Genomic DNA, 18,227 nt, shown 5'->3' with positions numbered 1-18,227 from the left:
ACTTAACATTGTTTATAATGCAGGCAAAGCCACATTTTTAAAATGCATTTAACCTTTATTTAGACCAGTACAGTTCTCGAACCTTTTCGTGCCATGGACCCCCCAATTCATAGACATTTTGGCCGCAGACCCCCATCTGGAAATGTATTGTGCCAGGAAGGGACCCCCGTCTAGAAATGTATTGTACCAGAGGGATCTCCAGGAGCAAAATGTTTTGTTTAAAAATAAAAACTGCTTTAAACAAAATATTATATTCAAAGATTTGCATTATTTTCAAGATTTCAAAACCTAATCTCATTGAGACCTGAGGTCACAAACAGCAGCAAGAATCACACAAAGTTCCAGACCAGACAGGACATTCAATTTGAGAGAGAGATGAAACACAAAACGAATTAAAAAGTGTGCTAAAAGCACTGACAATATTAAAACCGCTAGACTCCTCAAAAGGAATACATAGTCAAATCACAGGAACAATTTAACACTTATTTATGTTTTTACTGACTGACTGGTTACGCCCCCAGCTATCTCAGCTTGCAGGTCACTGGGTTGATGGTTTTTCAACCCCAGGGTGTGAGTATAGGGTCAGAGGACTCAGTCACTGACAAATGTACAAATGACTGGTGCAGTCCTCAGCCAGCTGATACGCACAGCCTGATTACTTTATGTATTTATGTCCCAGACAGTGCACATTAACAAACATTTCAATCAATACACATGATTTAATGTAAACAAGCCGGATTTAGCTAGCTAGAAGCTCATTTCCCTCCGTAGTCCTACGTACAAATACACCACAATGACAACATGACGGATATAGAGGAAAAATCAACAAACAACATACCTAATTTAATCCTAACTAACAACTAATTAAACCTATTTTGACCCATCTAACATTTAAAATGAATCAATGGTCACATGGCTGACACATTTATTTTGTAACCATTGTTTTAGTTGTTTTATAACGACACAAGGTGGGGGCGTTTCCCATAGACCGACATCCTAGGCTTCCCTTGATGGAGAGGACATTCTGTCCCTTGATGGAGAGGACATTATGTCCATTCTGTGTCTCTTCCTGTGGCTATAGAGACCACACAGTGGAGGAGGAGCCAGTCCATGTGTAGACACTTCCAGACAAAGCAGTGACGTGGCACGCAACAACATGTCACATGAGAGGTTCCCACTTCCCACACCATGCCAAGGACCACCATAGCCTCTGGCTGGCCCCTGTTTCTAAATGGCTTTTAAACAAATGAAAATAGCTGGTGTGTCTGTGTTTGGGGGGGGTGGTTTGTGTGTGGCTGCGTGTGTGCGTGCGCGTACACAATAGGTATCATACTGTCTCTGTCGGGTGGAGACCTCATATGTCCAAAACGGCAACTTTTCCGGATTCGTATTCAAACATAGCAGAAGTATGTGCATGTTTGCCCTTTGCCCCTGTATATGTATGGCAGTGCTTGACCTTGACCCTTGACCCCTCTGTCCCCTGCAGTCCGAGTCCAGGCTGTTCAATGACGTGGAGAAGGACGACACCTCCCCCACAGACAAGCTGGACCGCAAGGAGTCTCTGAAGGTACCCTAGTGGTCACATGGTTTCCTCCCCATGTCACATGAAACAGGTTACAGTCTCTGAAGGTACCCTAGTGGTCACATGGTCTCCTCCCCATGTCACATGACACAGGTTACAGTCTCTGAAGGTACCCTAGTGGTCACCTGATCTCCTCCCCATATCACATGACACAGGTTACAGCATATAGACATATAAACGCGTAGATGCCTCTTCCGGCTCTGGGGGGCTTGTCAAAATTGAAGGCACAATTTTCCAGAGATTCCTTGCGAAGCATGAGTCAAGCTTCTGCGTGCGTAACATAAGTCCCAGAAAAAACGCGCTGTGATTGGCTAGTAGTCATTTGAGTGACAGCGAGAGACATGGAGGAGTCGCATGAGTGATGTCACTTGGGCAGCGTGCCTTCAGCACTTCTAAATAAGAAAGCTGCGTGTGACCCATGTCATACACAGGTTACAGCTGCACACTCTTGACACTCTTGTGTGATGTCAAATTGCTAATTTCCCCCCAATCTAAAACATATTTTGTGCAAGGGACCTCCAAAAGCAAAGATTTGAGTTAAAAATGTTCCCTTAATTAAAAAAAAAGTAAAAAAACGTAGCCTACTTTGTATGACGTTCAATTCCTGTGGTTTCACTTTGTTTGTTTTGTTTTATTTTGTTGTATCTTCTCTTTGATTTATATTCAAAATTATATATATATATATATATATATATATAAAATAGGTTGTGACAAACCAAGCCACTCCTGCATGAAATCTCCTTTGACTACACTCCCCCCTAGTGGTGGCACTTGGTAGGACATGATGGCCTGTCAGGCTGATGGTGATGATTCATTGAGGTGTATTATGTGTGCATCATGCCACAGGTCCAGAAGCAGAACTACCGTCAGGAGAAGAAACGGGCAGCCAAAGAGTTACATACTGCCCTGAAGGACCCCAGTGTTGTCATCATGTCCAACTGGCTAAAGGTACAGTACAGCCTTAACATGTTGAAAACATGTTTATTTCCAATGTCACGTCGATTAGAAGCTCCCAGCAAATTGTCACGACTGGATTCAGTCGTTTGGATCTGGTCTTTCCCTTGGCATTATTTTGTTTTCCATGTTTTACACCTTGCAAATAATGGTTACCAGGTTTTTTTATGTTTATGCGCCAGTGTTGATTTTTGACTAAAACTATGACGAAAAATCTTCTTTTTGACTGACAAACTAAACTAAACTAAACTAAACTAAAAACGTAAGCTACGATGCCATCAAGGCCTGTCAGTGTAAAATCAGGCATTATGACGCCATCAAGGCCTGCCAAAACAATTTTTTGGTCGAACAAATCAACTGTAAAATAAATAAACAAACAAAAACAAAAAAACACACACAAAAAGAAGACTAGACTAGCACTAAAACATTCCAGATAACTAAAACGAAATGACATTTCATTCAAAAGACTGCGACTAAAACAAAATCAAAATGTGCCGTCAAAATCAACACTGTTACATGCGTGCATTGCGTGTGTGGCTTCTTCAGATCCGCGGCTCTCTGAAGAGCTGGACCAAGCTGTGGTGTGCCCTGAAGCCCGGGGTTCTCCTGATCTACAAGAGTCCCAAGTCGGACCACTGGGTGGGCACCATCCTGCTGAACGCCTGCAAACTGATTGAGAGGCCCTCCAAGAAGGACGGCTTCTGCTTCAAGGTCTACCACCCGCTCAACAAGTCCATCTGGACCGTCAAGGTCAGTACTGTAGAGCCCTGTCAGGCCTGTCACAATGTGCTAGTCTATGCACACAGAAGAACTCTTCCTACTTCCGGGTCACTTCCCTATAGTCCCTTCACAGGTGTTACCGGTGATACTAAGTAAGGCTCTGTTCCATTTAGTGTGCAGTGGTTCTCAAACTTTTTTCATTTCAAGGACCCCCATAACTCTGAGAGTTATGGAACCGAATACGGGTCCATTTGGTTCCATTTGTACACTTTCAGAGTTACATACCCGTATGGGGCCATTTGGAACACACTCAAGGACACTTTGAGACCCACTGGGGAGAGTTTCCAGTGAGCCAAAACATACAATAGCCGCACCCTGACTCTGTTTGACCAGAATGGAACAGGGCCTTCACTAGTATCATCGGTAACACCTGTGAAGGAAGTAGGGAAGGAGCCCAAGTTCTTTCCAAAATGTCGTGTGTGCATAGAGCCGGTGCATAGCGATGTGTTGTTTGCCCTTATTTGAAGTTGAATCCTTCCTTGAATCCAGTTGAATCCTGTAAAGTAACAGTAACATATGAGCTTTCAACCCGACAGAGAGACATTAATACATATGATGATCACATTTATTTGTTACAAATCTTGCCATAATCGTCCATTCATCTAAACATTCATTCATTTCAAGCACTTTTGTATACCTGGCATAATGGAATACTTCCATTACCGTAAGCAATAAAGAGGAGTAGGTCATTAATGAGAAATGAAGGGTGATTAGACCCCTCCTCCGCTATGGCGTCGGGCATCCCGGTCTTAAGCACCCTGTCGCGGTCTATTCCTCAATAAAGACCTGCTCCCCATATTGACTATATATCCCTTTCTTATGTTCATATTGAGTCGGACTGGAGGTGATCTCACTAGCACCTGACCTAAATGACTCTGACTGGCCCTGTTAGTTAATTATTGTGACAAGGAAAATGTACTCACATTTCCCCTTTTGTATTGGCATTAGACCAATTGGTGTACTTTGTCCTCCATTTATTGGAAGCTTTAAATGTGCTACCTTTTGGGGATTTGTTTTCAATTCCTACTTTTGATGTATACTGGCACTCTGAGAAAACCATTGCTGATGCCAACTTTGTTTTTCTTATTTAACACTTATACCGCCATTGCAGTAGTTATGGGGGGGGGGGGGGGGGGTCCTGGAACGACTGACATAGAAACATAGGGGTTTTTCAGAAAACTGATTTAGAAGCCATTTGTAGAATCGTCCTCAGGTCGAAATGGCTTAATTATTGTTTATTTTCTTTTTGTTCTCGCTATACCATGCAGGGTCCCAAGGGTGAGAACGTGGGCTCCATAACTCAGCCTCTGCCCAGCAACTACCTGATCTTCCGAGCAGCGTCCAAGTCGGACGGCCGCTGCTGGATGGACGCCCTGGAGCTGGCGTTGAGCTGCTCCAGCCTCTACAAGCTCACCCCCCTCAGGGGAGGCAGGGAGGGAGACATGAGCACCGCCTCGCTCAGCGACACGGACCTGCTGCAGTGAGTACAGTACAGTACAGTAGACTGGTGGTTCCCAAACCTTTTCATGTCAAGGACCCCCAAATTGACACCAATTAGCCCACGACCGGCAGATTTTTACGGCTCTAGCAGTGATTCTCAACCAGTTTAATTTCAAGGACCCCCAGTTTGACATGCATTAGTCTATGGACCCCCATTTAATGTAATTTTATTTCTATCTCTGGGACCCCCGATTTATATTGTAAAATCAATGTTAATTTAACTCTGAGGCCTCATTCTCACGTATCAAACACCAATCAAGCTAATGTTTGGTTGTTTTTTTGTTTTTTTGGGACACCACAATGATTTTCCAATGGGAGTCACATGGTTTGCTGGTGGTGTTCTGAAATGAATTTTGGCAGCGCCTTGATGGCGTCGTGATGGCTGATTTTAGACTTGGTTGCATGCTGAAAATAGCTGATCTACAAGCTTAGTACTGGTTCTCTTCTCCACTAGTCCCTCCCTAACATTTTAGTATAGTTTTTATTTGTGGACGAAATTGTCAAATTCTTTCGTCATAGTTTTAGTCGACGAAAATCAACACGACTGGGAACCCATTCGTTCAAAAAAGTGATTTAATAGATAATTGACACTGGGTGAAAAAAATGGGTTACAAAATCGTGGGATAAAATGTAATTGATTTGTTTTTCCAACTTTAGTTTTTGCCTCTGGGGGCACCACCTCCTTTTTTTATCAGGAACTCTGTTTGGCTCCTCCCCTTCGTAGTCCACTTCCTCCTGGGTGCTTCTGTGGTTATTCCCAGAGTAATGTAGTAAGAGAGTGGTGACACGCTTTGATCTCGCCGCAAAGCGGCGATAGTTCCAAACATTGCTCCTATGGCTGGAACTATTCCATTGAGAGAGAATGAGCACTTCCACATTCCAGTGTTACGAGAGTCAACGGGAGTGTCATTACTCTCTTACTAGATTACTCTGGTTATTCCTACTAATAACACTACATGCTTAGGGCAGCGGTGCTGACAGCTGTCTCGAGAGATTACTAGATTAGTGAGTATAGTTGAGGAAAGTTTTTGACTAATCCACATTTTTGACTAATCTGCAAAATAAGTTCTGAGTTCTCCCAACCGGAATGAGTGGGGTGTTGGGTTTTCAAACGCGGATGCTTTAAAATAATACTAATTTAAAAGTAGGCGTCATGGCTTGCCAGATCACCGGCACAGATCCTTGTTGCCACTCGACAAGGAACGCTACTTTAGAATTCAATTGGAATGTTTTCCTTGACTGCTGGACATGATCCAACAACACAATGGCCTGATATATTCACCTGGTAAGAGACACTTTTCTATGATCAATTCAACTTATCATAATATATTTTTAAAAAGCCATTAATTCATCAATGATCTTTATAAAATTATAGAACACGTTTTAGTGAATTCCAAGTAGGCTACCGACACCATTCGTTTGGAAGTTGGGTATTATTATGCAGAGTTTATACAAAGAACACAAGCCAAACAAAACCCTATAGTGGTTTCAAACTTACAGAAAATACAGTTTAAAATATGTCAATGAATACGAGTAAAGCAGTGTGTAGATCCTTGCCTGTTAATATTTCTATCATCCAACAAATCGATCTATGGGGAAGAGCATTTTCTACCGGATGTGACGTTTGTGGGCGTGTGTATGTATAGCTTTCTTCACAAATGTTTTCATGAAGGTGTCTACTAATACCCAAAATGTGGCACATTTTCATTTAACTAGTAGAAACAGCCTGGAATCCAGACTCAAACGTTGCAGCGTTTGGATTGTTTCACACTCACACCTCTCAATCTTAAGCATTTTGTTGTGAATGGGTGTGTGGGCGAATGCATTTCAAACAGCTCCATTCATAAGCATAATATTAGAGAGAAGTAGCTACAGTGTCCAATACGTCACTGGTCCTCGAAAGTTTGATATGTATTTGGCCACAGACATCTCAAAATGTTTTGAGCCGGGGACCCCCCAGAAGAGAGCATTAGTGTAAAGAAAAAGAGAATTGAGATTTTTCAAACAAATAAAAGAAATAGCAGATGTACAAGCTCGCAGCTGTGAGAAGTGGTTAAAATGATCTTGACACTATATATTTTGGGGGGACCCCTCGTACCTCCCCAAGGACCCCCTTTGAGCACTGGACTAATGTTGGATTGTTTCACTCATGCTTTTCATTCTTAATTCCTTGTTGTGAGTCAGGTGTGTGGAAGAGAATGCATGTCAAACAGCTCCATTCATAAGCTTATTAGAGAGAAATGCAGTGTCATCAATATATGTACTGTATGCCATACACACCCCAGCCTAGTTCAGGAGAGAATCTCGGGCATAGTTATCCTCTAGTCTGTCTAGACTAGTGAAAAACAAATTAACAAAGGATCGTTCAAGCGTGTGTTTCATGGCGTTTTTAGAGCAGGCAGACAGTACGGCTACAGAGTGTATAAATACCACAGGGAGAGAGGGAGGGGGGGAGGGGGGGAGGGGGAGAGAGAGGGAGAGAGAGGGAGAGAGAGAGAGAGAGAGAGAGAGAGAGAGAGAAGAGCGAGTTTGACGTCATTGTAAAAGCAAGAAGTATTCGTTGCTGTCGGGCAGAAACCTCTTTACTCCATATTAACTTTTTGACCTACTTCATAACTACAGCATCACTGTGAAGGCCTGTGAATCTTTGGGTGTCCCACGATGCAATTACGATTCTTGGGGTCACGATTCGATTCAAATACATAGGATTTCATCATAATCTACTACAGCCAACTGAAGTGACTACAGTAACTTGAAAATGACTGAAGACATGATGTTTACTGTGATTAGGGTAAGCTTACATTTCATATCACAAACACCATGTAGTGTAACTGTAACTGTAACCAGAATTATTTTTTTGGGAAATTATGAATCGAATTTGAATCGTTCATAACGGGAATCGCGATTCTAATTCGAATCGATTTATTTTTACACCCCTACCCAAAAGCATGAAAAGGAGAAGACCCATGAGCTCGAAACGCGGCGCTAAGAAACACATTTTTCTGCCTTTGAATCCTGAAAAGTAACAGTGTGGGAACATGAGGTTTCCACAGACAGAGACAGTCACATATTGATATATGACTGAACACCCCTGCCTACACAGAGCTGCCTCTACAACACCGTACATTACAGCCTGCTAAGTGCCTTAGAATCCACACATCCACCTCCTCCCAATGGGTTTGAAAGAAAAATGCAAAACATGTTATTCAAGTGATTCATAGTTATTTGCTAAAACAGTGTACATGTTTTTTCTGTTCGACATGGCCATGGCAATGATGGCGTGGATGTGCCATCCACAACTATCACAGACTAGATGGCCCTGACATGTCATTTAGGGCCAGGACCTTGTGTACAGTAACTACTGTACACAGTTAGGGTTAGGGTTAAATTATCGGTCGGAACACTGTAACGCATTCTGCTGTGGCTACAAGAGCCACTTAATTAAATTCATTCCATTCACGATTCATTTAGATGTTGGCTGAATAAAACGATCCACATGATAAAGAACATTCCTGACACGCATAAACAAGACGGCGGTTTGATCAGATTACTCCTGCAGTTAATGTTATTAAATGCATCGGAGAAGGCCAGTGCAGGACAAACTTGACCAGTGCCGGATCTAAACCCCCCAAATTCACATGTATTTGGACGTGGACCCCCATCTGAAAAGGTTTTGTGCCAGGGACCCCCAGAAGAAAAGATTTGTGTAAAATAAAATCAAAATTATTCAAAGTCTTCCAAACATAGCTGCTATTTTCAAAAATGATGAATGAATCCATAATGTACTGAGCCTACAATTCAATCATTTAGTGAGTCAATTCAAAGAGTCTCCTACTGAGGAGACGATTGACGGTCATGAAGTAACAAAAACAAAACAATTGACAGAAAATATGTAACTACTCCTTTAAGCTTTCTGGAACAAATACTGTAGTAATATTTCAAGGTTTATCCGTCATTCATTCAGCAAATTCAGTCAAACTTTGTCCGGATGAATTTTTTTGGTGACATCTCAATTATCATCTTCCATTTTGATACAACATACAAATTATGAAACAAGTATCTGTATTATTCAGACGGTAAATCCTACCATATGGCATTATATTTCTGTGTTAAATGCACGTTTGTGTGTGCTAACAAAGACTTGCTGCTTTATGGCACTCTACCATACACAGAAATACATGCCTTTATTGTCTTTTTGACACAAGTGCTTGAAAAACCGGTTGCGTTCGCTCTCTGTTTGTTCTCCATTACACATCCCTGTTGTCCCCACCCCTCCTCCGTCCCCTCCTCCTCCTCCTCCCTCTAGTCAAACCCATCCATCCCTCCTCTCTGCCGGCCAATAGCAGCTGCCTGTCTGGGTCAGCTGACTCGGATGGGAGCACGACGATTGAGCAGCAGAGAAATCTTGTACACCACCCAGAAAGACAGCAGACACACTGCCAGACGCGCACACACACACACACATACAGTACAATCAAGTGCCTGCACGCACGCACGCACGCACACACACACACACACACACACACACACACAGGAACATGCACACGCATAAATTGAGGAAGCAGGAGTGGTGTAGGGAGGGAAGCAAATCTGCACGTTTCAGTCGCTGTATCCTGAATGAAGATACACATACATGCACACACATTACACAGAAATACATACACGTACTGTACATACACACTGTACATACTGTAGACCGAGCTAAGGACTGGCAGGAACAGGCTGTTGCGTGTGTTTGGATTTAAAATAGAGCAGTCGGAGGAGGAGGTGTTTTGAGACGTGCGGAAGGATAATTATCTGTGCTGTATGTTGGTCAGGTAAGGGACCTTAATTATCTATTGTTGCACAGACAATCATGCAGTCTGCATGATGGCATCTTGCAGCTTTATTAATCATTAATTCATTCGTTCATCCATGTAGCCGTTTATGTTTTACATACACAACATTTTTGCTGTTTTCCTTTAATGACAATTCCTGCCCTCCTGTTCCTGATCAGATACATGAGTTCCTGACATATTTGTCTGTGTTTTAAACAATGATGTAGTGTGTGTGTGTGTGTGTGTGTGTGTGTGTGTGTGTGTGTGTGTGTGTGTGTGTGTGTGTGTGTGTGTGTGTGTGTGTGTGTGTGTGTGTGTGTGTGTGTGTGTGTGTGTGTGTGTGTGTGTGTGTGTGCGCGTGTTCGTGCGTGCATGTACAGCACGTGTGCGTGTACAGAATGTGTGTGTGTCCCCTCAGTCAAACACAGTACACAAAGCTCTACTGTGAGGCTTTTTCATTGGCTGGTAGATTGGATCCATGACGTTCCCCTTTAGCTCGGAGTCCTCATTTTATTTCCCCGTCAATTTCACTGTCCCTCTGTGTCCCTCTGTGTCCTCTGCCCTAGCTGTGGCCTTTTGGACACAATGCCCCACAATGCCCCATTCCAACAGTTTTCCTTCCTTCTTTGTTTGATTCGGTTGCTTGGAGACGGTTCAATGTATCACTGAGAGTATCACTGAGAGTGGATCTATCTGTTGGCATCTGATTAATGCACGTGTGTAATCCAGGCATTTTTAAGGTGTATTATGTGTGGGGGAAGCGCATGTGTGTGTGTGTGCGTGTGCGTGTGCGTGTGCGTGCGTGCGTGCGTGCATGTGCACGTGTGCATCAGACTCTGAAGCGTCCCAAAATGAAGCGGCTGGAGGAACCAAAGCCTTCATAGTTGGAAGCATAGGGTACTGACAGATCTTCAAAATAGGACGAGTAGGGAGTGTGAATGTGTTGTGTGCATGTACTGTATGCCTGTCTGTGTGCGTGCCGTACTCTCATGTCCTCTGTGTTAAATTCAAGGTCTGTACATTTATTTCATCCCGTTAATTCAAACTGCTGTTTGTGTGACATCCACACAGAGCTGCTAATAATATAACGGCACGATAAATCAAGGTAATTATTTATCAAAGGAAAGAAGATTTTCTTCCTCCCACTGAGAATGAAAGTTTTGCTTGACTATTAATTGCCAATCAAAACATTTTGAATAAAAAATAATATTTTTGGCTTTTAGGCTTCACAAACAAATTTGCACAGGACAGACAAATTACAGACATATTATTTCATTATTTTATACATAATTTTCTTTTTTGGGTGAACCACTCCTTTAACACAGCCGTGACCCCAGGCTTTTCAATACTTTATTAGTCAGAAATGTAAACAGCACGTTGACATTGTACACCACTTGTGGGGCGGACCTCATTGCCATGGCGATGTGTCCGCCGGGCCCTCTAGGTCAACCCGGCGTGACGGCATTACAAACAGACACACAATCAGTGAAGCCAGAGAGGCGTGAATGTCACAGAGGGGACATTAAGTCCCCAGCGCTTCCAGGCAGCCACGTTTTGCCACGCTGTGGCACAAAAGCATGTTTTTCTTTGTTCTTTGATTTCATCTTTAAAATTTGTATATATTTCTGCCTGATATTTCCGGCGAGACGGAGTGAAAGAGGCATTTATTGGAGTTATAACGTTGCATGCCGTTATTCATCTGTCTTTTTTTAAGACAGCATCTTAACCACTAGACATCCCACGGGGAAACCCGATCCAGGTCACGGCACCAATGTAACGCCTGGGATTCGAACTCGGGTCTTCCGTGTGAAAGTCCAATATCTTAACCACTAGAAAGGGATATCCAATTACACTATATATATATATATATATATATATATATATTTATAATTTATTTTTATTTTGTTATGTCTACATAAATATCTACCCAGCTCAGTGACCTTGTGGTTAGAGTGTCCGCCCTGAGACTGGGAGGTCGGGGTTCAATACCTGGCCGGGTCATACCAAGGACCCAGTGCCTCCCTGCTTGACACTCAGCATCAACGGTTGGATTGGGGGTAAGTCCCTGCGACATACTAGCGTCATGTCCAGGGGGTGTACTTGTACATCAAGCTGCCTCACGCTACAGAAACAGGAGATAGGCTCCTGCCCTATGGGCCTCATGGCTCGGCAAGGCTACTTACTTACTTACATAAATATCTATGTTACATAAGTTAAGTTGAGCCTTTGCATATACGCCTGTAAGGTCGTCAGGGCTAGGGCAAGTGCTATGGGCTAAGATGCAGTCTGAAGAGGTGGGTTTTCAGACTACAGCGGAAGATTTGGAGTGAGTGCACTGCAGTTCTGATTGCAATGGGAAGTGCATTCCATAGTTTTGGAGCCAGAAGGGAGAAGAGTTTGGGACGTGTGGAGCGTCGTCCCAGCGTTTTTAGTGAAGGTACTTCCAGCTTCCCTGTGTTGGCTTATCAGAGTGCACAGGAGGGTTTGTACTGGGTTCGATCAGACTTGCAAGATATGGGGGAGTCATACCTTTGGTTGCTTTGAATGCCAGCATCAGAGTTTTGTATTCTGTGCGGGCAGCGACCGGGAGCCAGTGGAGGGAGCGGAGCAGGGAGGAGACATGTGAGAATTTTGTCTGGCTGAACACCAAGCGAGCTGCGGCATTTTGGATCAATTGGAGAGGCTTAAGTGCTGTAGGCAAGTAAGGAGGGAATTACAATAGTTACGTTTTGACATGACTGATTTCTGGAAAGGAACTGGGCTGACTACTGGGTGAGGAAAGGTCTAATTTGTCAAATGTTAGTGTAAACCTACAGGATCGAGTGACAGCTGTAATGTGTGCTTTGGGGCCGAGTTTACCAAGGCGTTGTCTATGGAAATAGTTAGCTCCCGCATTGGGGCTGCTCAGTCTTGTCTGGGTTCAGCTTGAGGTGGTTGGATATCCCTATGGACCGGCTGAGATATTAGACTTTTGAGGCCATTAGGCTGAAGCTACGAGCCACTCTGCTACACATGCAGGCGTCCAATTTGTCATAATGATCAGTTCCAACTATGGAATCCAGCTTCCTAGTTGGAACTGATCATTATAAAGTTTATGTTTAATGTTTTGAAGCGGAAAGCGCATGTCTCCCAAATCCATCTCTCACAGTGTGAACATCAAACACGTGTTATCTGTATGTGACACAAGCTCCTCAGGTTGATGCTACACAGTACACTACACACTGTTAGATTGTCCCCCTCCGTAATGAGATCCTGCTGCATCCTCATGTGTCATTGGCTCCGTAATTTAATTAGCAAGCCATTAAGCAAAGAACAACCTGTAAAAACGGAAAGAACAAACCACTTTATAACCCATTACTATCAAATGGATAGTTCCGGCCCATGATTATGCAAGGACCTGCCGACTGTAATATACCGTATTGTCGTGCTGCGTGCGCTTAAAGGGACATTTCACAGCTGTAAGAAACTGCAGTCACTCAATGTTAATAGTATTTGTTGTAGATAACAGTAGCACAATTGAAATTTGCACCATATGGCTAGAAAAATAATGTAGTCTGTGTTTGACTACTAAGGTTTGACTGGATAGCTGGATTCCTACAATGACCATAATGCTTTAGTGCACTGTCCCTCCTTGTGGAGAGGGGAGGCTGCGTGGAGGTGAGACTTGTAAAGTGAGACCATGAACATGGCTTCATAACTACAATATCTCAAAGCACATTACACACATACACAAAAAAACAGGAGAGTGTGAATTGTGAGTTGTGTAAACACAACACAACCCGTGTAGGAATTAGTATGTAGCGGTGGAAACCTGTGCCCTGAGGGGCACTTTATCTAGTTTAGGATGTTTTGAGAGCCACTGATCTAAGCCTTCTGTCTGTGTCCGTGTCTCGCTGCCTTGCCTCCCAGGTTGAATGACGCTGTGCTGCTGGGCATCAATCACCACATGGAGCAGGACGGCTGCTCGGACAGGTCTGCCGGCGAGGCCCAGGACGACTGGGACGGCGTGGCCAATGAGAACGGGGCGCGGGTGACGGAGGAGAGCGACATGGACCAATCGGACGAGGGGCTGCCGTCCCCGGGGCTGCACGCCACGGCCTACGTGGAGCAGGGGCCCGAGGAGATGGCGGAGGTGAGGCGGAGGAGTGCTTATTGGTTACGTGTGATTTATAAGGAGATCTATGCTATGTGAAAGCATGCTATGCCAGTGGTTCTCAAACCTTTTCATGTCGCGGACCACTAAATGAATGTGTATTTGGCCGTTGGCCCCCATCTGAAAAATAATTCTCAAAGAATGTAAATTGTTTTTGACTTTGAGAACCCCTGCATTGGACCGTGGACCACCATAACTTGAGTGTACAAATGGAACAAATGGTTCCATTTGTACTAGATTAAAATCAGTCATTACGACGGCATCAAGGCCCGCCAGAACACATTTACTGTAGTTTGACTCAGTCAACTGTAGAATTAGTTGACTCAAATCTTATGACATTTAGTCGACTAAAACTAGACTAACAATAAGACATTCCAGGTGACTAAAATGTGACTAAAACTAAAATCAAATGTTGCTGCCAAAGCCAACAGTGCCTCTGTGTGCTTGTCCCTGTCCTATGGCCCACCCATGCAGGCTGGGGAGGCCTCCCAGGTGGAGACGGTGTCGGAGGAGAACAAGGGCCTGATCTGGACGCTGCTGAAGCAGGTGCGGCCGGGCATGGACCTGTCCAAGGTGGTGCTGCCCACATTCATCCTGGAGCCGCGCTCCTTCCTGGACAAGCTGTCTGACTACTACTACCACGCCGACCTGCTCTCCCAGTCAGTCATATCATAATAATAATAATAAACCTTGTATAGCACATTTCATGACATGAAATGCAGATCGAAGTGCTTTACAGCAGTGGTTCCCAAACCTTTTCATGTCAAGGACCCCCAAATTGACACTAATTAGCCCGTAGACCCCCATTTGAAAAGATATGCCAGGGACCCCCATAAGAGAAGATTTTTACGGCTCTAGCAGTGATTCTCAACCCGTTTAATTTCAAGGACCCGCAGTTTGATATCCATATTAGTCTACGGACCCCCATTTAATGGCATTTTCTCTGGGACCCCAATTTATATTGTAAATTCAATGTTAATTTAACTCTGAACCAAATGGACCCGTTACTGAGTTTCAGACCCATAAGGGTCCATTTGGTTCCAAACTATCATTTAGCTGGGGACCCCCTGTAACTCCCTCAGGGACCCCTGGGGGTCCTCGGGCCCCACTTTGGGAACCACTGCTTTACAGAGCAATAGAGGAAAAAATTATTATTATTAGGTATAAAACAACATTAAGTGAATACGGCAATACAGTGAGGACATGAATAACAAGGATTTTAAAAGCTCAACTAAAAGCAAGGGTGTAGAAGTAGGTCTTGAGCTGTGCTTTAAGCATGTCTACAGAGGCTGCCTGTCGAAGGTACAGTGGGAGTTAGTTCCACGCCGTCGGCTCGTAGAAGCAGTAAACTGCTTCACCGTGTTTTTTAGTAGCACTCAGGGTGTAGGGTCATGACATTTCACTTGACCGTTTGATTTTCAGTGATTGCAATTAGTATTAACCATTTAATTGTGTTTTTGGCGTTGGACTTCGGGACATCTAAATGCAGATTTCTGTTTTCCTTTTAGGTTTTGTTAACAAAAGTTGCACAGGACACATTATTATGATAAAGATAACGATAAAGAATGTACGGTAACGTAAAACAGAAATGTGCCTTTGTCACACTGGTATCAATACATAAACAAAAAGAAAAAACTAATACATGAAATACAGTCTACAAATGCAATACATGTATGTTAATATACAAATAAGTGATAATAAATAATGTATTATGGACAAAATAGGCCATATATAGTCATTGTACACTTTAAATCAAATCAAACTGTATTTATAAAGATGTATTAAACATAGCGGAAATACCCATCTGCTTTACATTATGTTTTTGAAATTCCTGGTATTGTGTAGTTTTTATTTAGTTTAATTACAGCAGGATTTACTCATCCACTTAGACAACTACACTGAGTCAATACTGTATGGGTGAATTTGTTTCCCTGGAATGGAAATGTGTAATTGATTATGTGTCTCTGTCTGTTAATGTCCTCCACCTCAGAGCTGCACTGGAGGAGAGCGCGTACGAACGGATCAAGCAGGTGTTGAGATGGTACCTGTCTGGTTTCTACAAGAAGCCCAAGGTCATTCATTAGTTCTTATTCCTTTAGACGTGGATATTTGTGACTAGATTTGACTGAGAGCCTGCCATCGCGCAAATTCCAGCTTTTCACCAAAGGAGAAAAACATATATTTTCACATACTCTTCACATACTATGCCCGGACAGGTGTCAACCCACAGAGCCTAGTCCTTCCATGTGCCAGAATGGTACCTCCCAGTCCCGGCAGAGTAGTTCAGGAGGAACGGATTGTGTGGCCCTGGTTTTTCCCTAATGGGACTTATCGAGGGTAGCTACTGGGACGTAAGTCGGGACTTGATCACTCCCGGCTGGGTCACCTGAGTGAGGGGTATGATGTTGCGAGACCTGAAACCCCGATGACCTTGGGATACATCACTGAGGATACGTCCCAGGTGCATCCATTTATGTATGTATTTTGTTATATTATAAGCCATATCTCCAAAACTGGTGGGTCAAACTGAACAACCAATATGTCAATTTGAAGCTATGATTCCCTGCTTTCATGAGACATGAAAAAACGAAAATGTAAAAAGAAATCCAATGGCAGTCCCTCAGTCACATTTGTGCAGGGCTTATGTATATTTGTGTGCATTCTAGAGCAGGGGTTCTCAAACCCTTTCATGTCAAAGACCCCCAAATTGATATATTTATTTGCCCATGGACCCCCATGTGAAAAGGGTATTCAAAATGTTCCAAACGTGCCGCACTGCATGCTTGTACATCTGCTATTTTTGAATAGCCAAAGTATAAAATATGGTAAAAGTTCTTAAAATGACACTATGTTAACTAATTTAGCCGGGGAGCCCCTGGTTACACCCCCCAAGGACCGCTGGGGGTCCCTGCACTCCACTTTGAAAAGCACTTTTCTAGAGCACCCCCTGCATTCCTCAATAGGGGTGAGTTATTACAGGGGTATACAACTTCTGTTGTGTGATAGGATTAAAATGTAGTTTATAGCTGCTCAAATGAAGAAAAAAAAAAAGAACATGACAGAACTGTCAAACGAATCTCCCAGAGTTACTGGCCGTCCTTGGAATTATAAAGTTTGTGAAAGACTGTTCTAGAGTAATAGACACCTGTGCTGTCCCATTCCCTACTCTCTCCGTCCTTTGTAAGCTGATGTAACACTGGTGTAATAACTGTGGACCCAGTCTCACAGAAGGTTTGGAACAGATAGCTAGGACTGGTTTAACTGGTTCTTCATTGGAGAAAGAAAAGCAAGTAAGTAAATAAGTAATAAGTATGTCAAAGAGGCTTATTGTCCGTATTAGCCGTGTCAATGTTGGCCCGTGTGGCCCGCAGCCCTCCTCTTCCTGTGGGTTTATGTTTTCATTCCACTAATCCAGGGGTTCCCAAAGTGGTCCGGTGATCCCTAGGGGTCCTTCAGAGAGTTCCAGGGGGTCCTGGAACCAAATGGACCCTTATGGGTGTGTAACTCAGAGAGTGTACAAATGGAACCAAATGGACGCCAACGGGTCCATTTGGTTCCATTTGTACACTCTCTGAGTTAAATTAACATTGATTTTACAATATAAATGGGGGTCTCAGATATAGAAATGCGGAATACCATTAAGTGGGGGTCCGTACGTATTCTTGTCAAACCTTGAAATAAAAATGGTTGAGAATGAGATGCTGCATCTCAAGGGGCTATCATTCTAATAAAAAGTTAGAGCTGTGAATCTTTTATCTTATGGGGGGTCCCTGGCATCTCTTTTCAAATGGGGCTCCGTGTCAATTTGGGGGTCCTTGACATGAAAAAGTCTGCACTAATCCCCACGTTCTGAATGCCCCATGCCGACAGATTCAGTAGCACAGCTCGCAATGTGTTCTTTAGTCGTAATGTTGTTGTTGTTGTTGTTGTTGTTGTTGCAGGGTCTCAAGAAGCCTTATAATCCAATCTTGGGAGAGACGTTTCGCTGCTGCTGGCTTCATCCTACAACCAACAGCTGTACCTTTTACATTGCAGAACAGGTTATACTCATCTCGTAGCCTTCGCATGCACACAAGTACGCACGCACGCACAAGCTGCAAGCACACGCACGCACACACGCCTGAACCCCACTTTGAGCACCACTATAGATGCACAGTAACATTCTTCTTACATGTCCAAGTCACCTGAAATGCTCTTTTAGTCTTTTTTTTTTTTTTTGCCTTTTTTGATCGATACAAGTGAAGAAAGAGAGAGACATGTAGCAAAGGTCGTCATGAACGGGACTCGAACATGCAATGCGCTTTTAGTCAACTAAATCTACAACTGATTTAGTTGAGTAAAATGTATTTAGGCGGTATTTATAGCGTCATAATGGCTGATTTATACAGTACTTGGCGAAAATAGCCGATCTGCAAGCTCACAACATGTCGCAGCACGATGC

General features: G+C 43.4%; 1 protein-coding gene across 1 annotated transcript in view; it reads left to right on the top strand.

Annotated features, from left to right (window-relative positions):
* The window catches only part of osbpl5 (oxysterol binding protein-like 5), a 122,771-nt gene that overhangs the window by 91,504 nt on the left and 13,040 nt on the right, over window positions 1-18,227 (top strand). Inside the window, exons 5-12 of the mRNA XM_083762571.1 lie at window positions 1,487-1,567; window positions 2,429-2,530; window positions 3,083-3,286; window positions 4,585-4,796; window positions 13,543-13,765; window positions 14,261-14,445; window positions 15,777-15,858; window positions 17,728-17,826. Coding sequence (XP_083618697.1) covers window positions 1,487-1,567; window positions 2,429-2,530; window positions 3,083-3,286; window positions 4,585-4,796; window positions 13,543-13,765; window positions 14,261-14,445; window positions 15,777-15,858; window positions 17,728-17,826 — 1,188 coding nt within the window. The remainder of the gene's footprint in view (window positions 1-1,486; window positions 1,568-2,428; window positions 2,531-3,082; window positions 3,287-4,584; window positions 4,797-13,542; window positions 13,766-14,260; window positions 14,446-15,776; window positions 15,859-17,727; window positions 17,827-18,227) is intronic.

The sequence above is a fragment of the Protomyctophum parallelum genome (genome assembly GCF_964188405.1).
Source record: "Protomyctophum parallelum genome assembly, chromosome: 4".
In the NCBI taxonomy this organism is placed as follows: domain Eukaryota; kingdom Metazoa; phylum Chordata; class Actinopteri; order Myctophiformes; family Myctophidae; genus Protomyctophum; species Protomyctophum parallelum.
The sequence above is the reverse complement of the archived record's forward strand: the minus strand, read 5'-3'. Positions and strand labels throughout refer to the sequence as shown.